Source organism: Ambystoma mexicanum, chromosome 6p (genome assembly GCF_040938575.1).
Source record: "Ambystoma mexicanum isolate Mex_15411 chromosome 6p, UKY_AmexF1_1, whole genome shotgun sequence".
Classification (NCBI taxonomy): Eukaryota; Metazoa; Chordata; class Amphibia; order Caudata; family Ambystomatidae; genus Ambystoma; species Ambystoma mexicanum.
The window spans coordinates 204,993,078-205,015,849 of NC_090935.1; the positions used below are offsets into that span (position 1 = coordinate 204,993,078).

At 40.7% G+C, this 22,772-nt stretch overlaps 1 protein-coding gene across 1 annotated transcript in view; it reads right to left on the bottom strand.

The window, feature by feature from the left end:
* The window catches only part of SYT4 (synaptotagmin 4), a 39,782-nt gene that overhangs the window by 12,831 nt on the left and 4,179 nt on the right, over positions 1–22,772 (bottom strand). The window contains exons 2-3 of the mRNA XM_069626884.1: positions 18,506–19,317; positions 14,516–14,636 (exon numbers count right to left, since the gene is read on the bottom strand). Coding sequence (XP_069482985.1) covers positions 14,516–14,636; positions 18,506–19,317 — 933 coding nt within the window. The remainder of the gene's footprint in view (positions 1–14,515; positions 14,637–18,505; positions 19,318–22,772) is intronic.

The window sequence follows — 22,772 nt, forward strand, 5'->3', positions numbered from 1 at the left end:
AACAAAATAATCTTTAGTTTAGCAATCGCTTCAATGGGAATAATGCCCAGCTGGAGCCTAATCAGATAAAATACCAACACTATTGGGCAGTCCCAATATCCTTTTCCCTAATTCACCTTTGAAAATAGCATACTTAATGTTCATACTTGGCGGCCCGGTCTCTAAGATATATAAAAGACCCAGAATTTAACTCTTCCTATAAATCATCAGTAGTCCTTCCAATGTGAAACCCCCATGCTTGATACAAAATTCACAAATGTTCCCTGAATTTTGGGAGAAAATTAATTGTCTATGGTCCAAATCTTTAAAGGACACTTGATTTGTCAAAAATCATTATACTCCATATTACATATTTACAGATGCCCAAAACTGATATGAGTACAGTGTGAACTGTATCATATGCTGCTCTCTCTCAGATGTTAAAATATATGTTGTCTATGTATTTCGTCTCACATCACACTGCTCTGCTGGTTTATATAATCCAACTTAACTTTCACCTGGTAAGCTTCATTCAGCTACATAATCAAAGCAACACACATCCAGTTTGTTCTCTTTGTAACAATGTTTGTATTGCCAGTAGTGGGGATGCATCTCTCAAAATGGATCCCAAACAAAAGAAAGGGTGGGGGATTCTGTAAGGACGAAATACGGAAAACAAGCAAAGGGGTTTGCTTCAGAGTTAGAGTAAAACCTCCATTAATCACGAGTCAAGACCTTAGAAGGAACCCAGACTATACTCTAAGCCACCCTTTTTCCACAATCACATTTATTCAAAACTGTAGTCTTGGTGCCCAGGAGCAGTGTGATTGTTTGTTTGGGGCAGCAGCAGAGATGTGTTCCTCCATCGTCCTGATACTTCCCTTACTCCCGCACTGAAGAAACAAGGACAAAGTCACTATCTTCCCATGACACTGTTGCTTGGTCAGAATGCGAGTGCTGCTACAGCACACACACACATTCATTGTACATTAATTGCCCTTGATGTCAGCGCGTCAAAGAACCAGCTTACAGCAGCAGGACCAAGAAAATAATCATTGCCCTTGGGGGCCAGCTGTCTTACAGAAACAAACATAAAAACACTGTTTCCATTTTAAAAAGATGGCTAATAAACTCTTTTGTAGTTTTCCCATGGGGCCAGAAGGACACTGCCAAGAACATGGTTTGTCATGAGCAAATCAGTATCAGCAGTGGTGCCCACCATGATATGCAAATATAGATCATGGATGCCCCTTTTGACAGCTCATTTCACAGTGCTGCACTGTCAATGACTGGACCAATCAACATCGCTGACCCATTAAATTCAAAGTGTAGTGACCAGTACTGGACCACACATGACAATTATAATCAGGCCATCCCAGAGCTAGGGTGCTGATCTATGGGACCATAAAACGCCACTACAGTGCAGGTCAGGTGTCAGTGTTGAAAGAGAGTTGGCAGAGACCGTAAATACCTATAAATGGGAGACCAGAGACATTTTAAGAAATGTGCAAGAATAAGAGGCAAATAGACAAAAAGATGGAGAGAATACAGGTTTTATTACAGGGCCTGCGGTAGTGGCCCTGTAGTTATGGTTAAGATGATCATCCCTTAGGAAGAGCACTTCTGCGTCTGGAGACATCATGGCCACCCCTTGGCCAATCGGGCACCTGTCCGCGGACTGAAGAGTGAATTCATTGCGGACCAAACCCAGATATCACAATAAAAATTCACTTACTTTTTGGTTGTTTTCAAAAAAACTACTGGGCGGATTTACAACAAATTTACAAAATCACACTTTCGGGACAAAGCCGCCGCTCCTGCTGCAAATTTGGTGAAAATCCATCCTGCGGTTTGAGCTGTACACATGAGCAATTTGTGGAATATGTGGACTGGGCACAATGACTACAGTAGTAGTATGTGTATTGTAATTATAGGTAATGTAGTAGGAGAAATACTAGAATGATCATAGTAGCAGTATGTGTAAGGTAAGTGTTAGTAATGTAGTGGGAGTATGAGGTATTATGAAATTAAGTCATTGCCGAAGGAAAAAAACACTGGATAAAAAAAGAAAACTAAATGCAAATATTCCAAATAGTTGCAGATAAACAATTGTGAGACACTTATGTAAGTGCACTATACGTTTAAACATATGACCATATTGTGGTGTGCAATACCACTTGCATTGGTCTATGGCAGTTGCATTAGCCTTACATACCACCCCGTCTACTATAAATGGCGGTTGGCAGCTGTGATGGCATGCTCGAAAGAGGGCCGGTGGAGGGAGACGCTGAAGGTGTGGTACACCAGGTGCACCAGAAAGGTATCTTATGCACGGTGATTATTATGGAAATTGACACTGCTGTGCTGGTTAGTGCAGACTTTCCTTTAAATACCTTTTTCTTGCAATGAACATATGTATGAGTCCATTTAATGTTGTCCTAGGCCTATTGAGCTTACCTTATAAACTGAGGAGCAGCAATGGTCCCCTGAGCCTCTTATGTCAGTACCCACTACTGCCAACCTTGTTAGGTTGTTTGTCCAACGAGTACTGACACATTGTAGGTAGTGTTGGCAATAAAAGGCCATGGATTTTACTGTGCAATTACATGTCTCATAATAAAATGTCGCTAAAAACATGAAAAAGTCCTTTCAGCATGAGTTCAGTGGGTGAAACCCTTGGTCCGTGCCGCTGTCTTCTTTTCCCACTACCGTGTAACAACTTTCGTTGTACTGTCATTCTTATTTGTGCCAGTGTATTTTTTTTCCGGGTGGGTCGGTTTGGTGAAAAAGTAGAAATGTTCTGCCGTCGCAGAACGGCTACTCTGCGCTCCGTTCGGAGTGATGTGCAAATTGGAGACCTTTGCTTGCAGGGCTACTTTTATTCGCTTGTTGTGGCCTGTGTGGCATGTGTTCCAGAAACGAAACTGACTCGGGCACGCTGTGAACGGTACACAAAGGGTGGCATTGTAATGTGGCCTTCAAAACAGTGGACTAAGAATTTGTGGGAGTAAATGTGTCGACAATCTGCATAGAAATGAGAAGATTCACTGTATTAAAAGCAGCCATTAAAAAGTAAATTTGTATTTCAGAAAACTGTGTTGAGAAGTGGTTCATTGTATACAACACTGGAAAAATGGATTTTCAAAATGCAACGTAAGCAACATTTTACGTGAAAGCTATTGAAGTGTGGAAAGTGAACTGTCAGCCATATGATCAACGCTGTGACACATAAGTAGACATAGTACATGTTACAAGAAACTTTAATTTATAGCCAAAATATGAATATATTTCTGTATTGAATTGTAAAGTGTTTTTACATTCCCCACATTCCCAACAGCGGTAAAGAACTGCCACACGCATGATTGTCTCTTGGTGGTAGAGGTAGAGGTAGCTAGTTCCTCTACCTAATTTTCGTTGTCCTCTTCTTTATCTTTGGAAGTGCAGCGTTCATTTTTGTGCTCGTCCTGCAGCTGGTAGTGGTGATGGTGGCTCTTGGAGAGGAGGGATGGCAGTAGATGTTGACATTTTTAAGATAAATAGCAGTTTTGCTAATATTCTTCAAGGATGTGTTGTGTGCTAGATTGTTAGTGGATAATGAGTAAGATTGGTTGTAGGTGCTGTTTGAGGGTAATTTCTGAGGTTCAGAGTTGCTAGATTAGTAGAAAGTGTAGTTCCAAAATTGTCCACAAAGCATGGCCCCAATCGCGTAGTGTGGACATGTTCGCAGACACGTCATCATTGTGTGTGAGCACGTGGTCGCGTAACACTGTCTAGAAGGTCCACAATGATGTTGGACATTCGTGAACATTAACAGACGCAAAAAATGTGGAGAAAATTGCAAAAAAATGTATAGAAGTGTTGAAAATGATGCTATAAGGTGGGAAATGGCCGAGTTCTAAGGTGAAACTTTGGTAATTGGACATGCATTTCCATAACTTGATCCACCACCATGCACTGCTAAGACTAACACCCGGGACATCAAAGATGACATCACAAATGTAATTCATGACATCAGTGATGACATCACAAATGCAATTAATTTTGATGAAAAGTCCCTACAAGACGTTGTCTTTTTAACAAGATGTGAGGGGTGATCAGGAGACCTATCATTAACTACTTAATCTATTAAAGAATGTACTCATCTAAACAAAATATAATAGAGTGTTGTTGTTGATAGAAGAACCTAACCATACATAAACATAGGCAATGGCTCCAGATTACCCCATAGAAGTACGATATATATAATCTTGTAATTTTGGTTGTACAAAATGAATGCAACCTTATCATAGTTTGGAGTAATGTTAAGCATGTAATAACTAGCTAACAATTCAAGAGTTACTACACGCTTGTGCTAGTACAACCAATACATATGAAGACCCACAATGCACATACAATGAGAGGCACATACAGGAAAACTAAAGAAAATGTTAGTAACATTAAAGTCTGTCTTCAAGTATACAAATAAATTGTGTGTTTGAGGCCTGCTTATTGCCACATGTATGTGCACCATGAGCTGAGACCAAACCCTAAGGAAAGTACTTTAAGAACATATAAAAAGGTTAATGTGTAGATATATAGCACCTTTTAAACTTTGGACATTCTCATGTCAGTAAAAAAAAACAATTTGCCCAGATATGTGATGTCATCTGTGATGTCATCAATGACATTTGTTGACCTTTTTAATGTCACCTTTGATGCCCTCAGTGTTAGTCTTAGCAGTGCACGGTGGTAGTGCGAGTTATGGTTTCTTAGCTTACCATAACTGGTGAATTTCTGAGGTTTTTCGGTTTTAGTTGTAACCATAATATCCCTTTAACACTGTTTTTCAATGAATTTCATAGGTTTTTACTAGTGCAACCTTACCATAACGTCCCTTTAACAAAGTTTTTACAGTGAATATATATATTTATATATATATATATTTGTATGTTAAAGTTCAGGGGTGTTTAGGCATGGGGAGCAGGGGCAGATGGTGTTGGAGCAGGGAGGGGGGCATAGAAGGGTCCCAACCATAACAGGAGAAAAGGGGAGATTGACCAAGGATGCTAAACATGAGTCGACCAAATGTAAAATGACGAAACAAGGCTTTTATTAACCACATATGTGGCAGCCAATACTCCAGGATCAAGTTTGATGTTGTGACATGTAAACTAGGTATGGCAGGATCTGAGGAAAAACAAGACAGAAGGACATGAAGACATCCTGACTACAGTAAACATGGCACTGCTATGAAAGAAGTGCAGTGGACACTTGAACCCGATTTACTATTTGTGACTTTTATTTAACCACCATGAAGCAGAGCCCATGAATTGGAAGGTGGTGTTGATGGAATGATTGTCCACAAGCAAGTAGAAATGTCCCTTTTTAGTTACCTTTTAAAACCCTTCACACGATTACTCAGACATTCCAAGCCCTGGGCATGCATGGGTTGAAAAATAAACCTGTTTGTGTTACACTTCTCGAGTCCTGGGTTTTTGGCAATTACAATAGAAATGTAAATTGGTTAGAAGGATAGCGTGAACTAACTATAATTATCCATACCCTAACCTCATCCACTGCACAAATCTTGCCCAGTACTCCTTAGAAAGGTTTTTCGTTCTGGCTCTTGTGTCCTGTATAGCTGTATCCCTCTTGTGACTATAAGTCGTCTTTCAAGATAATGGGCGTCATTAGGAGTGTGCCGGTCTGGGTACAACGGTGCTGGTAAGCCTGCTGGCACTGCTGTTACTGGACAAACTCCGAGTCTGCGGGTGGCTGCTGTCCCGCCCGCCAGGTTGACCTGGCGGGTGGGATGGCACCCACCCGCAGCCTTTCTCTGGAGCACAGGCACCATTATTAATGGTGCCGGTGCTCCCGACATCCCCATTGAGTCCTATGGGACTCAAATGGGAATGGGGATTAACGATTTTCCGGCGCCTAACTTCCATTTACACCAGTGTCATATTCCCCCGGTGTTTCTGGCATGCCAGGCACCGGAAAATATTGCAAGTCCAGCGGCACCCCACCGGCAGCACCGGTTGGGTTACTGCCGACTTGTAATGAGGCCTAATGTCAACGATCCTCATTACGAGGTTGGAGGTAGCCATGGCAGTTTTACCGACATGGCTACCCCCAAACTCGGCTCTGGCACCCACGAAAGGGGAATCACCGGGCCATTCCGACCTTGGTGGACCCGGTAATTCCCCTTGTGCGGGTGCCAGAGCCGGTACATCCCCATTCCCATTTGAGTCCCCATAGGGGTCAATGGGAATGGGGAGGATGGTGGAAGCAGTACCGTTCATAATGGTACCATTACTACCATCAAGTTCTGCTCACGGGTGCCGGTATGGAGATCGTAATATGGAGGTATGGTAACAACAGTGCCGGCAGTGTATTCATACATGTTTTACAGAAGCTCTAGGCAGAAGAGGGGAAACATAGAAATGTTTACAAGTGCAATAAAGAACGTGCAATTATTTTGACATTCCTAAAATAGACAAATATCTATCTGAACCAAAGGAGAACAGTACTTCTCCTAAACAGAAATAATTTTGTAGAATGCTACAGGAGCAATATGATGTCCCAATAACAATAACAGATACATTCTTCCAAAGATATCTGTGATTCAATCATGTCTGTTGATAGATTCTCTTCCAAAATTGAAACACAGAAAAGGCTGCCTATTTATTATATTCCAAACAAGAATAGGACGCCTCCTGTACCAATGACATTGAATAAAGTTTAGGTTCTAATTTTAGGAAATTACTATAAATATCTCTTTTATGAACTGATTTGTCCCATATTTTCTAACGAATAAATAAAAAGAGCCACAAACGTGTCCAACAACTGCCCTACCTAAAATCTGGTTTACCCAGCTAAATCAAGGGTTTGCCAGTCAAATCCTCAAAGGCCTCAAACACGCCAGTGGACAATTTACTATGTAAGTAACTTCCATTTAGACCTGTATTCAAATGCATGTTGTCTGTTTCCCTGAGAACAGGTGAAGAACATGTCCTTGACATGGCCCCTATCTTCTCAATGTTTGTGTTAGTTGTGGGCTTCTTGCCCGTGCCAACTGTTTTTCAATATGTACCTGCTACCTCTGCTGCAATTTATTCATTCTTAATTGTGGATACTAATTGTTAATTGTAACATCGGTTTATTAAAGCACTCTGAACCACTACAGCATGAATGTGGTGCTATAGAAAACACCCCATATTAGTATCACTATGCATCACCATGCAGGTAAAGGTCATCACAGTTTCATTTTGAGCCACAAATATATATTTAATGAACCAACGGTTTGAATTGAGTCATGGCAATTAATTCTTATATGGCCAGCAAACATTGGAAAAAAAATTACTTCAAGACATAGATCATCAACATGGCTGTCTGAAATTCAGATCATGTCTGACCATTTTCACTCTAAAACTGGCAGATTCATTGGTGAAGAAACTAGCAGTGCCCATAGATACCGATAGAGGATCAATCATGTGACAGCATTTCTTTTGTATTTTAAAGATCTTAGAAGGTTTCTTCTCCTTCTTACGTTCACTCTCAAATGCAGGGCACATCAATGGTGGTGATGGTCTGCACTGATTAGGCACTGATTAGGCTGTCACTATTTTGTGGCCACTTTTCTTCTGTAGCATCTCAAGAGATGCAAACAATCATCCACCCAGGTGTGGCTGTGGCTGGGGAAGTATGATCACATTTCATCTGAGATGGTCATACTGCACTGGCTGCTTATCTGGAAGTGAGTAGCATTCAAAGGCCAGTGTATTGGAATTCCAGCAGTTATTTGCAGCTATCAGGGGGTTTCTTCCCTATGTACCAGCATGCAATTTCCAATCATCCTCTGAAATCGTGATTTATTTTCCTCACTTTGGAAGGTAAAGACTTGGTTGATAATCTTTCTCTGTGCTGTCCACCGCTTTATGAAATGGTTTTCTTCTCTTCCTAAATATTTTACTATTTCAAAGTGGATTATGGGAACATATTTAGGGAGTTTGTTTACTAGTTTGTTTAGCAAGGGTTCGAACTGTTTCACTATCATTCACCCATCTGTTTTGTCGTATGTACAGTCATTTGTCTTGGTGGGAGTACTCTATTCAGGTCTATTAGCTTTCCAAGGGTGATGTTTTTCAAACAAATATTTTGACGCAACACATACTGGAGGTTAAATAAGCCAGAATGAATAATCAGCCATTTGTCTCAAAAAAAATATGTGCTAAATGACCTTAGTTGCATTTTTGAATACACTGGAAGTTTTACATTTGTATCCATGTAAAATAAATGTCTTCAACTCAATTTACTCAAGTCAATACGTTGTGAATTTGTTGTGGATAAACTGGTTCAATTCCTGATGCATTCATTTATTTAAAAAATGCGGTATTGTATTAGAATAAGAGAAGGTCCCTTAATGTAGGATAATGACCTACCCTCAAGTTATGACCGAGGTGAAGCAGAGAGCTGAACGTTGGAGAATTGCCATTATGCCAAGCAATAATGGGGAAAAAAGAATGAACACCCACACGCACATGCATTATGCTAATTTAAGGAGTGTCATTCCTTTTTGTTAGTTTTGTAAATTGATCTATGCATTCTCTTTCCTGCCTTAATTAATGAATCTTTTGTAACGTGCTAAATACCAGAGACCAGCCTATAAGCATGGGAGCAGGATTCAAACCTGTATTGCTCTGCGTTGGTTTGCTTTGAAGACAAGCATGTTGCCCCTGAACTATCCCCCGAGCACAAAGTGCATAGACTACATTCTCAGCATTCTGGCTGGCTGAGAGCATGTGTCTAATAATAACGTGTAAGTGCTAATTAAAGCTTATTGAAACATTCTGGGGGCCCTTTGGGCATTATAAGAGCAGAAGACTGAATTAAAAGCCTGGGTGCCGGGAGGATATTGTACAAGCTTTAGGGACCCAAACGACCCAGTAGAGCCTGAATGTGTGGTCAATAAAGCCATTTAAACCAGTGTCACTCTAGACAGTAAATATGTGTATATATGTAAAAGAATAGGATTTTCTTAGTACATAAATCTGCCTGGATGTCCACAGGCAATTGGCTGTGGGACTCCATTCTGGGTTTAGCCATAGATGCAGCGTCCTGAACAATCGCTGGGCTATACTGCTTATTATGAACCACAGATTGTCCAATGAGAATGCTCTGCGTGTGTTCCAATTGTTCTGAACAGGTTTAATGAGTTAACGCATTTGGAGTTGAGACTCCAAATGATATGAACTCTGATTTGATTGACTGGAATAGAAAAAGCATAGTTTATTACTCACCATGATTTGAACTATTGATGACCTTTAGTTTTCACTTGATTGTCCTGTTACGGTTTAATGCAATTTGTTTTTAAAATCTGAAAGATTATTTGAATTGCATTTGCAGCCCTCAGGTTCTCTATGGAATAACATTAGTAATGTGTGTGCAGCGTAGGGTGATTTAGGTTTTGAGTTGCAAGTATCACAGAAGGTAGCTGCTATTCTGTTCAGGTTGAATGGTAGGTGTTTTTTTCCATTATTGGAGCAATACTATGGCTGCTGCTGTAAATTTAGAACCATTTTGGCACGTAACGTTACTTGAAGTGGAAACAAAGAGAGGACTACATTTTGTATATAGTTGTTGTTGGCACATTTCTGTCATGTGATCAAGCACGAGGACATTGCAAAACGTGTCTATTGGGCGGCTGGCTTCATTTTATGTGAATTTGCAAAATAAAATACGTTGAATATTACATCACGTCACCCTGGTATTTCTTCATTGTGGTCGCAATGGAGTGAAGTCTTGGGACGTGTGTCCTTCCTTTTGGTTCTTAAATATTACTGTGGTTGGCATACCACATATGACTAGCACTGACTGATTCCCCAAGGGCGCAGGATTTCCTTTTACGCCATTTGCCTTAGGATACCTTTAGTTTTTAGTTCACTTCTTCTGAGGCTAATTTGATCTTATTTTGACTTTACTGTACTATGTTTTCATTTGCTTCATTGCATATTTATATTAAGCCTGTATACATGCTCGAGCTGGTTATGCTCAGTTCCAAACAGTAGGTACACATCATTCTAACTGGCTCAAGATGCTGCATAACATTGACAAAGAACATTGGCATTCTATTCTAAATAATTATCACCAACTAGTCAATTTAGTTTTGTTGGAATTTTAAGATGTAAATGGCTTAAACAACCGATCCAAATTAAAACTTGCATGTCGACTTATTTTTACTCTTGCTTGTAAACTACACTAGTGCTTTAAACTAATCATCTAAATAAGAAGATATGATTAATACACGGCACACACATATTTCAAAATATCCTAGACATCGGAAGACATGTTTGCCAACGTCCAATGGACTGGGTTGTATAGATGTTGCATATGCACAGCCTGATCAATACAGCACATATTACACATTCCTGTTGTTAGTTTATATGTTACCCTCAATGACATGCACAGTCCTCCTTTTATTGCTGGCTAGGTTTACATGATGTATACCCCAAACGTAAATAGAAACTCAACCATATCGGCCAAATGAGAGAAACCAAATCTATCCTCTTTTAAGTGAATAGCTCACTGGTGTGCTGACTTCATAACCAGCAATTGAACCACCTGCATAACCAGGTTAAAATAACTTGTTTTGTTAAGACTGCAAAAGGCTTCATGTCAATCAGATTTATTTCTGAATATGTTAGTGTTTACATATACACAAGATATTTATAAAAACAACGTTTCTTTTTTATTTGGATGCTACTCCTGAGCTGAAATGTATTATCAAATAAGAGAATGAAAACAGGATCTCTCCTACCCCCAATGTATGCTTGTTTAACCTAATGTTCATTAAAAGGGTGTAATTGAGTAACATGACATTTTTCCGCTATGTCGTGTCTCAGTCTATTGTGCATGTTGATGGGAAGATGCTTAAGATCATAAACTGTTCTTCCAGTCAAAAATATCTCCAGTAAATATCGAGAATTGAAGCTTCAAGTGAATCAATGCATTGTTCTGGAGCCACAGCCTGCAAACAATGTTACACAGTGTAATGCCCCTTAGTTCAGTGCATGGGTGTGCAAAGAAAAAACTCACATGCATAATGTGTTTGAATATTGTACATGCTTTAGAACTTGAATGGGCACTATTCATAGACTTCTGGCTTTTTTCTTCTTAATAGACCTAAGCTCACAATAACTTTAATTTCATATAAAGTCTGAGGAGCTTGTGTTCATTCATCATTTTCAACTCAAATTGGAGTGACCCATTCAGCTTTTGAGATGCATTACTCCCTTGCTTATCGGTCAGTTTCAAGATGCATTGTTTTTTTCATTTGTTCAAGAGCTTTGTGAGTACTTCTTCAGTTTCATTCAGTAGGCTATGCAAAGCACATGATAAAGACTGAATGAAAACGTTAAAAAGGAGAGGAGATATACATTTAATTTTCTAAAGATGTCTGTGCATGTGCCCAGCCCCATGTGCATCCTTAACTCTTCTTTAAGGTTTTCATGTCAGAGACATTGTATGCTCACATTCTGATTTTGAGTCAGTGTTATTTAGTGTATATGTTTATGGTTACAAATGATTTAACGTTGGGGCGAGAGTTTTGAGAAGTGAAATGAGCACCAAGTTGGTTGTGCATTATTTACTTAGTGATTCAATCAAACATCCCTTCCATCACAGATATATTTTTCAAATATAAAAATATGTTGTAAGGACTATGTTCCCAAAATGCTCTTCAATTTGCAGACAGGAACCCTCATTGGTGTTATTTGACACCTTTCTCTTTCTCAAAAGAAATAGTACAATAGGAGTGTACAGACTCTCCAACAAGGATGGACCACCTTCTACCAGAAAATATATTATATGGTTATTCAATGTTTTCTCATTGCTTTTCTCAGTATGCTAAGTGTAACATTCTTATAATAACTACAGTATATACTGGAGGTGGTCATTAAAAATGAGGATTGACATGTTTAAAAGAGCCTGTTTACAATATTAGTATACTTAAATAAGTGTACCAATTCTACTTTGAACCATACAAAACATTGCTCCTTCAAGATACCTAGATATCTGTTTGTAGCCAAGCTTCTATCATTATATGTATGATGCAGGGATATCAGAGGAACGTCTATGCATAGTAAATGCAGGGGTGGAAGACTACAAACGGGGAGAAGGGGTTGAGTGGAGCAATCAGCAATTGGTAAGATTTTCTATGAAGAGACAATTAATTCATGGCCATTCATGTCCTTCCTGAAATGAAGGATGGAGGGGGCAGTCTTATCTGCCTTGGTATTCGTTCCAGAGGCAGAATGGATAGCAGGTAATGGCACGTTTACTCTTTACTTTTCGCTCTTACAGCTCTTGTTGCATCTGACCATGTTGTGGCTTCAGGTGGTGGGCTGTCCTCCATAAATTGTGAGTTTCTCAGCCAAGTAGAGCGGTATGTTGTTTGTGACTGCTTCTCAGGTATGCGGGCAAGCTTGAACATCATGTATTCTTGAAGGAGTAGCCTGTATATCTTCTTGAGGGTGTGGTTAATGTGGTAAAATTCTCTTTGTACTGTTATGAAGTGGGATGCAGCATGCTGCATGACTTTCAGAGGGGCCAATATGGCATCTGGGACTCCCAACGAGTAGGGTGTTGCCACTGTCCACATAGGAGATGACTAGTGTTTGGACAACTGATGAAGGCTTTACTGTGCAGAGGAATGCCAATCTGATGCCATGTCATGTGGGTCTTCTTGGCAATATGTGTTTTAAATTAGAAGTCACAGTAAACCAAAGATATTTTGTAATGGGTGGTGGTGGAGGTGTCAATTCATCAAATGTCATGCCAGTCTGTCCATTCTGAACTTGGGCATGCTTTGTGGGCTTTTCTAATAACAAGAATGTGTGTGAGAATATATGGATATTGCCAGAGAACGTACATGTAGGTGAAGAAGTGAATTGTGAATATTAGTGTGTCTTGTTGCTGGTGTGGGCAAGGAGCTCTCCCAGGGTTTACATGTATTTTATTTTGAACAATGGAACACTGCGCGCCTCCAGTTGTATGAAGGAAAATCCTTTTTTGTTTAGCACCCCGGGTTACCGCTTTGGCAACCCGGGGTTCTAATAGCCTTAAACCCCACTTCCAAGGGCTGAAACTGGGATTAATGGCCCAGAGCTCTTGTTATCCATCCTTGCTTCACTCTGGCCGATAACTTGGGCAACCGGGCCATTAACCCCCGTTCTAGCCCTTCGAACGGGGTTTAACGCCATAAAAGAAACACATGAATTTGTCCCTGCACTTCATTTTTATGAGGTGTTAGAGCAGGATACAGAGGATGTAAATCATGGTAGGCGGTGAGGACCAAAGTGAGTGCTTCTGAGGCAAAGGCCAATAACAAGAGTGGAAATCAGGGTTAGATTAAGTGTTAGGTTAGGGTTAGTGTTGGGGCTAGGGTTGGAGCTAGGGTTCGATTAAGGGTTAGATTAGGGTTAGGGTTGGGGCTAGGGTTAGATTAAGGTTCATATTAAAGGTTAGATTAAGGGTTAGGGTTAGGGGTTAGGGTTGGGGCTAGGGTTAGATTTAGGGTTAGATTAAGGGTTAGATTAAGGGTTAGATTAGGGTTAGGGTTAAGGGGGTGAGCATGGGGGTGGGGGAGCTGGGGGAGACCCCTCCAATATACAACAAAATCATTAAAACGTTACAAGGAGCTGGCTAGAGCCGAAATGTCAGCAGTTGACAGCTCCATGTAACGTTGTAATGTTGAAAATAAACACATCGAAATGCTATCTTTTACATTTAAAAGTACATATCCATTCAATGGAAAACTTGCGATGGATATGTACTTTTAATGTAAAACATAGAATTTCAGTGCTTTTATTTTCGATGCATCTTTTTCGATGCAATGACCATAAACGGTTACAAGTGATCTTACTGACCACAATTACACAGTGGTAAATTTCATTGTGGAAAAAATACCAAAAAGCACCTTTTTTTTATTTGGGGGTCCCCCTAGCCACCCGTTTTTTACCTTTTAAACTACCCCAGACCATGTCCTGATCCATGTTAACCCCTTTACCCTTACCCCACTACCCTTTATTTGTTTAATTAATGGTCACCTCGTTTTTCTGTGTTTTTGTCCACTCTGAAAATTACCACTCTGTTTTGTTTCAGATATTTTGACTGGATACCGGAAAATAGGTTTCTTCAACTCCTCTGCTGACCATCGTTCATATCTTGCAACTGTTGAGGCTTAGGGACAGGCAGGCTTCCTTTTGATCTTTCTTGTTTCACACCTTGATTGAATGATCGATGATTTAAAATATGCTGCATAGGATACATGTTGAGTTGGCCCTGTACCTCTTGCTAGCCTGAAGAAATGTCCTAACAAAATCATTAATCTCTATGATGCTGGTGCCATTTTCTTCCCACGTGCCAATTTAATGAAACAATAAGACACCCTGAGCCTTCAGAGCGCTTTGAACGGTTGACATTGTCCACCAATATTCATTTCATGGAAAACAATCTCACTGAGTAAGAGAAATAAAAAAATAATAGTTAGGTAACTTACCGGATAAACCAGAGATGTCCGTTTTAGGAAGATGTCGGGCTTTTAATACTACCACTGTCAGTGTATTTGTTGTCGACTGGTAGCAAAGGGAGATCAGCAATTCTCCACGTCCTGATGACTTCTAATGGATTAAAGAGATGGGTGTAAATTAAACTTATAATAATGTTACATTTTGTTTTTTTTCGATTCAGCATGCTATTGATACTAACAGGGGCGTTATTTCTTTTACTGGGGACACCATACTTAGTCAGAAAGTTCAGATACATTTTCAAGCTCGCATTAGATAGGAATACAACTCTTCAAAATGTCAACGTAAATCCCCCCTACAAACATGCACAACCCCCCCACACATAAGCAAACATGGCTATTAAGATGAGTACATATTTTAATAAAAAATGTAATTAAATGCCCTTCAGAGCAGTACAATGTGATTTGATCGAGGAGAATTCATCAAAGTTGATTTTAACTAAAAACATTTTTGTATGCTCCACTTCATCACAAATATATGAGGGGGTAGCCCCCCACATTTCCACCCCTCAACTTAATTATAACCTATACCCAACGCCCCACAAATATATGCAGAGAAATCTGATTAAAGAAATGTGTTGTATTCCACTAATTCTCCTGCACAGTAAACTACCTATCCCTTGAGAGCTATCAATGACCATGCCAAGTTAGAATGCCTGACAGGTTATTGCATCAGCAGGAAATCAAGAAACTGTCTTATGTCTGCCTTTCACACACTCTCAATTATAATATGAATGTTCTTCCTTATAAAGAAGGACTATTTCCAGTTGCATTATAATTGCTCATGAAAGGAAGCTGTATGATTCTGAATGAAACCAAGTCATTTAATTTAAGTTTCCTCCCTTCCTGTATTGACAACATTGTGTTTACCCTGCACATGTAATTAGACTGTTCCTCGTTATAAAGATACATCTCTGCTTAAAGAAGAAAGTTCCTATATGGTCCTGTAAGAAATATGAAATTGTTTTCAAGAAAGTATCATATCTGACGGATTGCATTGTTATAATGTGCTTATGACAAATGATAAGGGTTTTGATTTCTAAAGAGCAATATGCCCCAAGTTGCGGGGGCATTACCGACTCAGGTAATGCCCCGGGGCCCATAGTTATCGGCCCGAGCGAAGCAAGGGCCTTAACGAAGGCCCTGGGGCATTACCAGAGTCGGTAATGCCCCTGCCGTGAGGGGCATATAGCTATTAGTACCCCGGCCCGCAAAAACTGCATTACCAGGGCACTAAAAGCTTTTTTTTGTCCCGAAACACTGCAGCTTTCAAAAAACAACAAAAAAGACAATGAAAATGCCCACCTGGAAAGGGAAAACGGAGTCCGTTTTCCCTTTCCATGGTGACCATCGGGAGCGGACGTGCTAGAAACAGAAGCGTTTCTAGCCCGTCCGCTCCCGAAAAAAAAGAAGGTAAGTGCAGTTAGAAGGGCGGAAGGGAGGTAAAGGGGAAAAAAAGAAAAAAATACTTACCTGGGTCCCCGGCGGCGGATGATGAAAGCCTATAGCCGTGTGGAGACTCAGAGAGGAGATGGCCCCGCACCGAGTCTCCACATGGCAGGAGGCTGCCATCGTTCCCTGCCGGGGACCAAGGCATAGAAGGTAAGTGGGGTAGGGAGGTGGGAGGAGGGAGGAAAGGGGAGGGGAAAAAAGCCTTACCTCTGTCCCCGGCAGGGGGCAAAGGTAGCCTCTCAGCCGTGGGGAGGCTCGGAGCATGGATGGCCCCGCTTCGAGCCTCCTCATTCGCTGAGGGGCTGCCACGCCTCCCACCAAGGACAAAGGCCGTGGAATCCCGACAGAGGGATTCCCGGCCTGGTAATGACTCGGCGAGGGCCAATCAGAATGGCTCTTTCATTCTGATTGTGCCCTCGCTGGGTACTAATACTAATTAATACAGGTGAATTTTGCTATGTTTTCACTAGGTAATGTTTGTTAAGGAGCCTGATATGTATTGCCGACATCTGGAGAGATTTGCCCATTTGAAACTAACAAGCAAAAACTCACACTGCAAACATCTTCTACATTGAGCCTGGTACAACCAGCACAAAAAGCATGTTGGTTAAACTTTGAATGTTTCTCAAAGCGCAGTCATAAGACATAACTACCTAATCAGCCAGTTCGAAATATGAATGGCAAAAGGAAATGCAAGTCATCACGATGAGCTGTGAAAAGCAATACTGCTTCCCATTAGTAGAACTACATTGCACGCTATTGTGTGCTTATTTTAATGGCTCAAGATAAATCGGTTAAATGAAGAACATAGGACTTTTTTTCAGAAAGCGGTTTTCGATTACATTTTCCCATTGATAAACGCTTTGTGAATCAGGCCCATAGTGGGATTTCTGATAGGGCATGATTATACATTTGACTAGAGATATGAAATACTATCCTTTTGAAATAGGATTTTCTGTTTCAGTGCAGTATGATAAACTAGTATAATCCAAATGTGGCACTTTAAGTAGGAGTTGGACCTTACATATGAGAGTGAAAATACAAATAATTATGTTTTAATACATGTATACACATATCTCTCATGTATTTGCAGATTCAAAACATGCCTCATTAGGTGATTACTTTGAGGAATTCTCTGAAAACATTTCAAGTGAGTCTTGAAACATGTTTTTGCAGGCAAATACATTTTGTGATTGCCCTTTCTGTTAGTGCATTGCCTAGAGCCACTTAAGTTTGCTCTGCTATATTATCTCTGTAGTCTTTCAAAACATTTAAATCAAATCGTATCCTTGTACTTATTGATTCTATGTTGCCACAGTGTTTACATTTCAAAACATTTCGTAAACATGAAGATTATGGAAAAAATGACAAGACAACAAATAAAATGAATAAGCATAAGAAGATAAAACAATAAGAGTAAGAAAAATACAGTAGGAAGGCGAGGATGAAGAAGATGGAGAAGGAGCTGAAGCAGACGAAGGAGGTAAAGGAGAATGAGAAGACGAAGAAGGAGGAGCAGAACGAGATGGAGAAGAAGACAAAGCAGAAGAAAGAGAAGAAGGACATGAAGAAGAAGACAAGGCAGAAGAAGGAAGAAAAGAAGAAGAAGAAGAAGAAGAAGAAGAAGAAGAAGAAGAAGAAGAAGAAGAAGAAGAAGAAGAAGAAGAAGAAGAAGAAGAAGGAGAAGAAGGAGTAGAAGAAGAAGAAGAAGAAGAAGAAGAAGAAGAAGAAGAAGAAGAAGAAGAAGAGGAAGGGGAAGAAGGAGTAGAAGAAGAAGAAGAAGGAGAAGAAGGAGAAGAAGAAGAAGGTGAAGAGGAAGAAGGAGACGAGGAAGAAGAAGGAGAAGAGGAAGAAGAAGAGGAAGAAGAAGAGGAAGCAGAAGAAGAAGAAGAATAAAAAGAAGAAGAAGCAGAAGAAGAAGAAGAAGAAGAAGAAGAAGAAGGAGAAGAGGAAGAAGGAGAAGAAGAAGGAGAAGAGGAAGAAGAAGAAGAAGAGGAAAAAGAAGAAGAAGAAGAAGAAGAAGAAGAAGAAGAAGAAGAAGAAGAAGGGGAAGAAGGAGTAGAAGAAGAAGAAGAAGGAGAAGAAGGAGAAGAAGAAGGAGAAGAGGAAGAAGGAGAAGAGGAAGAAGAAGGAGAAGAGGAAGAAGAAGAGGAAGAAGAAGAAGAAAAAGAAGAAGAAGAAGAAGAAGAAGAAGAAGAAGAAGAAGAAGAAGAAGAAGAAGAAGAAGAAGAAGAAGAAGAAGAAGAAGAAGAAGAAGAAGAAGAAGAAGGATGAGACTGAGAAGAGGAAGAAGAGAGGGAGGAAGATGGTAACAAAGGCAATCATGGCTGTAGGAGAAATACTAAAAGGAAAATGATCAGAACATTAAAATGAAACAAAAAGGAAAAAGGATAAAGGAAGGAAGACATGTACAAGACAGAGAGAAAAAGTAATACTTGAGAACATGGTAGCAGGAAAAACGTGGATAGGAAAGTGTTTCCAATGCAAAGCAAATATATGAAGATTATTTACCCTGACATTTCTTTTGTTTATTTCCCTATTCATAAGAACTCGCCCGTCAGACAACTCAACTCCTGAGAGAGGGATATGGACTTCGCCTATGACGTCATCTCTGGAAAATCTGTCGAAGCTCAGGATCATGAAGTGAAGGACCAAGTCTTGAACTTGGGTGTAAGGGATTCCATAGAAGGTGAATGTTTCGTCAAAGGCTGGGTCTAAGGTCTTCCTTAAGACTCGGGTTTTGACTTTGTGCTTCTTTTCTGGTAGAATAGTAAGTTTTATATATGGGTCTGAGGTCATCGATTGTTCATCCATTGCTGGCAAACCCCGAGCTTCCTTAATGTTAACCACAAACGCTTTCTTCTCAAAGTTGTACTCTAGAGAGAAGAACAGTGTTCCTAATTTATTTTCTTTCTCAACGGAGGACAGCGACGTAATGGACTTTAAGCTTTCAGGAGAGATAGAGCCTTTCTCATTCTCTGAGAATGTCTTCTGGGAAAAGTCCTCAAGGTCAGGAGAACTTCTGACTTTGCTGCTTATCTTGGGGATGTTGCCATTGAGGTCTCTATTTTCCAGATCAAGGTGCAAGGAGTTCTTCGACACAATGGATGTCTTCAGCTCGGTTTTTTCATCTGCGCCAAACTTCTTCTTGTTGCTGAGGTTTTCCGGGTAAATGTCGACTCCCTTCAGCACATGCACAAACTTATAGGGGGGAGTCTTGTTTGATTTTGAAGACTTGCGCTGACAGCAGATCCAGGCGAACAAGGACACAGTGAAGACTAGTCCAAAGGCACTGAAGATGCCGACAATTGTAGGAATTTCCTCTGCAAAATTAGACAAAAATCGTTACCTTCTAATCGTGTAAGTATAAAAGGACACATGCTGTGGAATATATGCAATTATATAATGCTAGAACAATGTACAATGCTGTGCTGTTGACGCCCCCCAGAGGTCTCAGAGAGATATGCAATGCCATGCCTGATCAACTGTAATTTAGGCAATGTATTGTATCAGTTTAAAGCATGCATATTTGCTAAAACATTATTTGGAAAGCATTTTGATGCATGTGTATGCAACCAGAGCCTCTCCATATGGTTCAGATTGGTTACATGTCTTTATAATGACACATTTTAGACAGAATGCACATATACCGATATTTTTACAACACACATAACCATTTTTTTAAATGCATTTTGGGTAGGTCCCCCCCAAACCACCGTTTTCCACCACTAAAACCCCACCCCAACCATTTCCGCACAAGATGTTACCCTTTTACCCCTCCACCAGCACATACATTTTCGTTATGTATTGTCGTTGAAACATGTTCGGTATAAATGCATATCTATGATTCCCAGCTAAACAATGACTATGCTCTCTAAGCCCTATGGGAGTTGTAGTGCAGACAACCTGTAGAGTGAAATGGTGAAGATCCCGCATATCTTCTAAGAGGTGATGTACAAGTTCCACAGCTCTAATGCTGAGAGTTGTGTAACCAAACTAAGAAGCTATGTTATTTGAAGCAAGTATTCCGGCATGAAAGGTATTGCATAGAGCCATAGAGAAACCAGAGGGATATCCAGAAGGATCCGAATTCCAAAGGCTATTTGCCCCTGCTAAACATGCGACGTGTGCAATGTTGCTGCTGGCCCTACACAGTGAAATGCGTGCATTGTTGAAATCGCTCAATGCTGGGTGGCGTAACTTGTCTACAAAATCAAAGCAGCATATAGCGTGCACGATGCAAGCTGATTTACACACTTTTGCAGAGCGATCTGGAATTCGGACTTTATAACCTCGTTACAGTGCACATTTACCAAGAAGAACACCTTCTGATTCCTTAAAATATTATATTACGGGTTGGAGTTTCGAAAAGGTGCGTGAACGATGCTGAAGGAAACACAGTCTGCGTACACGTTGCCTCTGGCAACTCTCATTGGAAACCCCGTTTTTTGGGAACACATTTGGGGAACACATTTGGGGAAAGCATGCGTTCAACTGGAACCCCCATTATGCTCCATTTAATAGTGTTCAACCTGTGCTAGCATTCTCAAGTAACAGATGCTAATGTGGGTGAACTGTGGACAGAGGGTTTCAAGAGAAGGGTGGGGGGCGCAGAAGGCATGTTCCCGGCAGCCTAACAGAACCCCCCACAGCATGTACTTGTACCACGCAACTTTAACCTTGACAACATGCATCGTGATGGCCAATGGAGAGAATATGACACCGCTGACGTGTGTAAAATGTACATATATCCATCCAACCATTATCTATCTTGCTGGTCACCATATTTCCATAGGCCTGCTCGTCCATCCGTCCATCCAGCCCATGGGTAAATAGCTACATGTAAAGGAATGGTCTCAGACAGCAGAACACCCCGCACTTTCACATTGCAAAACGCATAGGGACTGATTGACAAACACGTTTCACATTGGCCCAAACTTTTAGTAAAGCAGACCCATATTATTCCATCCTTTCAAAGTCGACAAATCAAGTACCATTAAACATGGGATCATTATAACACCTGCCATTGCATCACTTAGAAAGTGAAGGAGGCTTGAATGAAGTGTTATCTATGAACATATTATTATTATTATTATTATTATTATTATTATTATTATTATTATTATTATTATTATTATTATCAGTCACCCCTGCATCCACATATCACACCACCTATCTATCTATTGGGCTGTCTATCTGTGTACCTATCGATCTCTATGCATAAGCTAGCATCTGCCGATCCATGCATTCACCGAGTCATCTGTCTGCCTCTGCATGCACCTTACCTGCATAGCGATAGGGCAATGCGTGTGCATGTCAACTGCCGTTTCCTCGTGTACACTTTCCCCATGCACTGTTGCTCAATGTTTTGTTTTCACTTAACTCTGTTCTTTCACCATATGTTCTATGTGTGTCGGTGCATTGGACAACAGTGAGTGGTGGGGAAGTGATGGGGTTGGGGTGTTGGTTACAGGGATGCTTTGGATGGACCCTCCAATTTATAAAAAGTGCAGGAGGAAAGAGCACACGAGGAAACTGCATTGGAGCAGCAAAGGTAGAGCCATCACTACTCCTGGTTAACTGGCTCTCTGGCTGTATAATTAGTACACATCTGCCCATATATCGATCTACCAGTACAATCTGGCCGTCATGTGCTCTTCCAACAGATCACACACACAGGCCACTTCCTAATTTCTTTGTTTCAATAAAACTGTGCAATGTGCTAGTTTGCTACACACAAACAAATGGTACGTGATGAGTTCATCCTGGCATGGGCATGAGGGCGTCACCATATATATTATTGAACGGTTAACAAAGCACTTAAACTGGGTTTTGAATCTGATTCTAAAAACTTTCAGCTGATAGAGGACTTGAGTGAAACATGGCTCCACCCCAAAAGTGCCTATTCTTCCACTCGGAATTACCAGCAAGTGCTGATTGGCTGAAGGCAAGGCTATTACGGGCAATGTGATAGGCTGTCTATCTGCACACCATCCAATGTATATGTGTGGGTGTATGTTTTCTGTCTATCGAAAGGTGTGGCTGCCGTCCATCTGTCTGTCATCCGAACATGATTTCCTCCATCTGTTCCGCCGCACGATTATCCAATCTCCTTTGTGTTATCTAGCCGTCCATCTCTTATTCATTCCACCAATCGACCAATAGCTGCCTCTCTCTCTCTTTCTCTCCCTTGTTCACTGGCACTTTCTTTCATGCTCTCGCTCTCTTGCACACACTACCTCAATATGTGTCTGTCTGACAGCCTATATACTTACCTCTCGTTTATCTGTCTTTCTGAGATGGTAACGTTCTCTTTCTGTATGTATATATCTATCAATATATGTATCTGTGTGTGTGTCTCACTCTTCTACCTTTTTATGCATCTAACCATCAATCCACCATTCAGCTTACCAATCGTCCCTCTCCCCTCACCAAAATTACCCTTTAATGTCAACCACCTATAAGGCATCAGAGAACCAGCTCATAGAATCACGATCTACAAAAGAATCACTGGTCACAGGGTCAAATTGTACTTTTCACAAGGATAGCTGACCTTCACAGAGAACTAGACATTGAGATGTTGGACGAACATCTAGCGAAGCTAAGCAAGAACTTCTGCCGAGGATTGGATCAGAACCCAAACCCTCTGATCAGGAGACTCACTGTCACCACTGCAAAACCTTTCGATCGCTATCTGTGGCCCATCACGATGACGACCCTGCGAAACAAGCCCTGCTGTGACAAGTCCACACAGACTATGAAGAAACCCAACCCACAA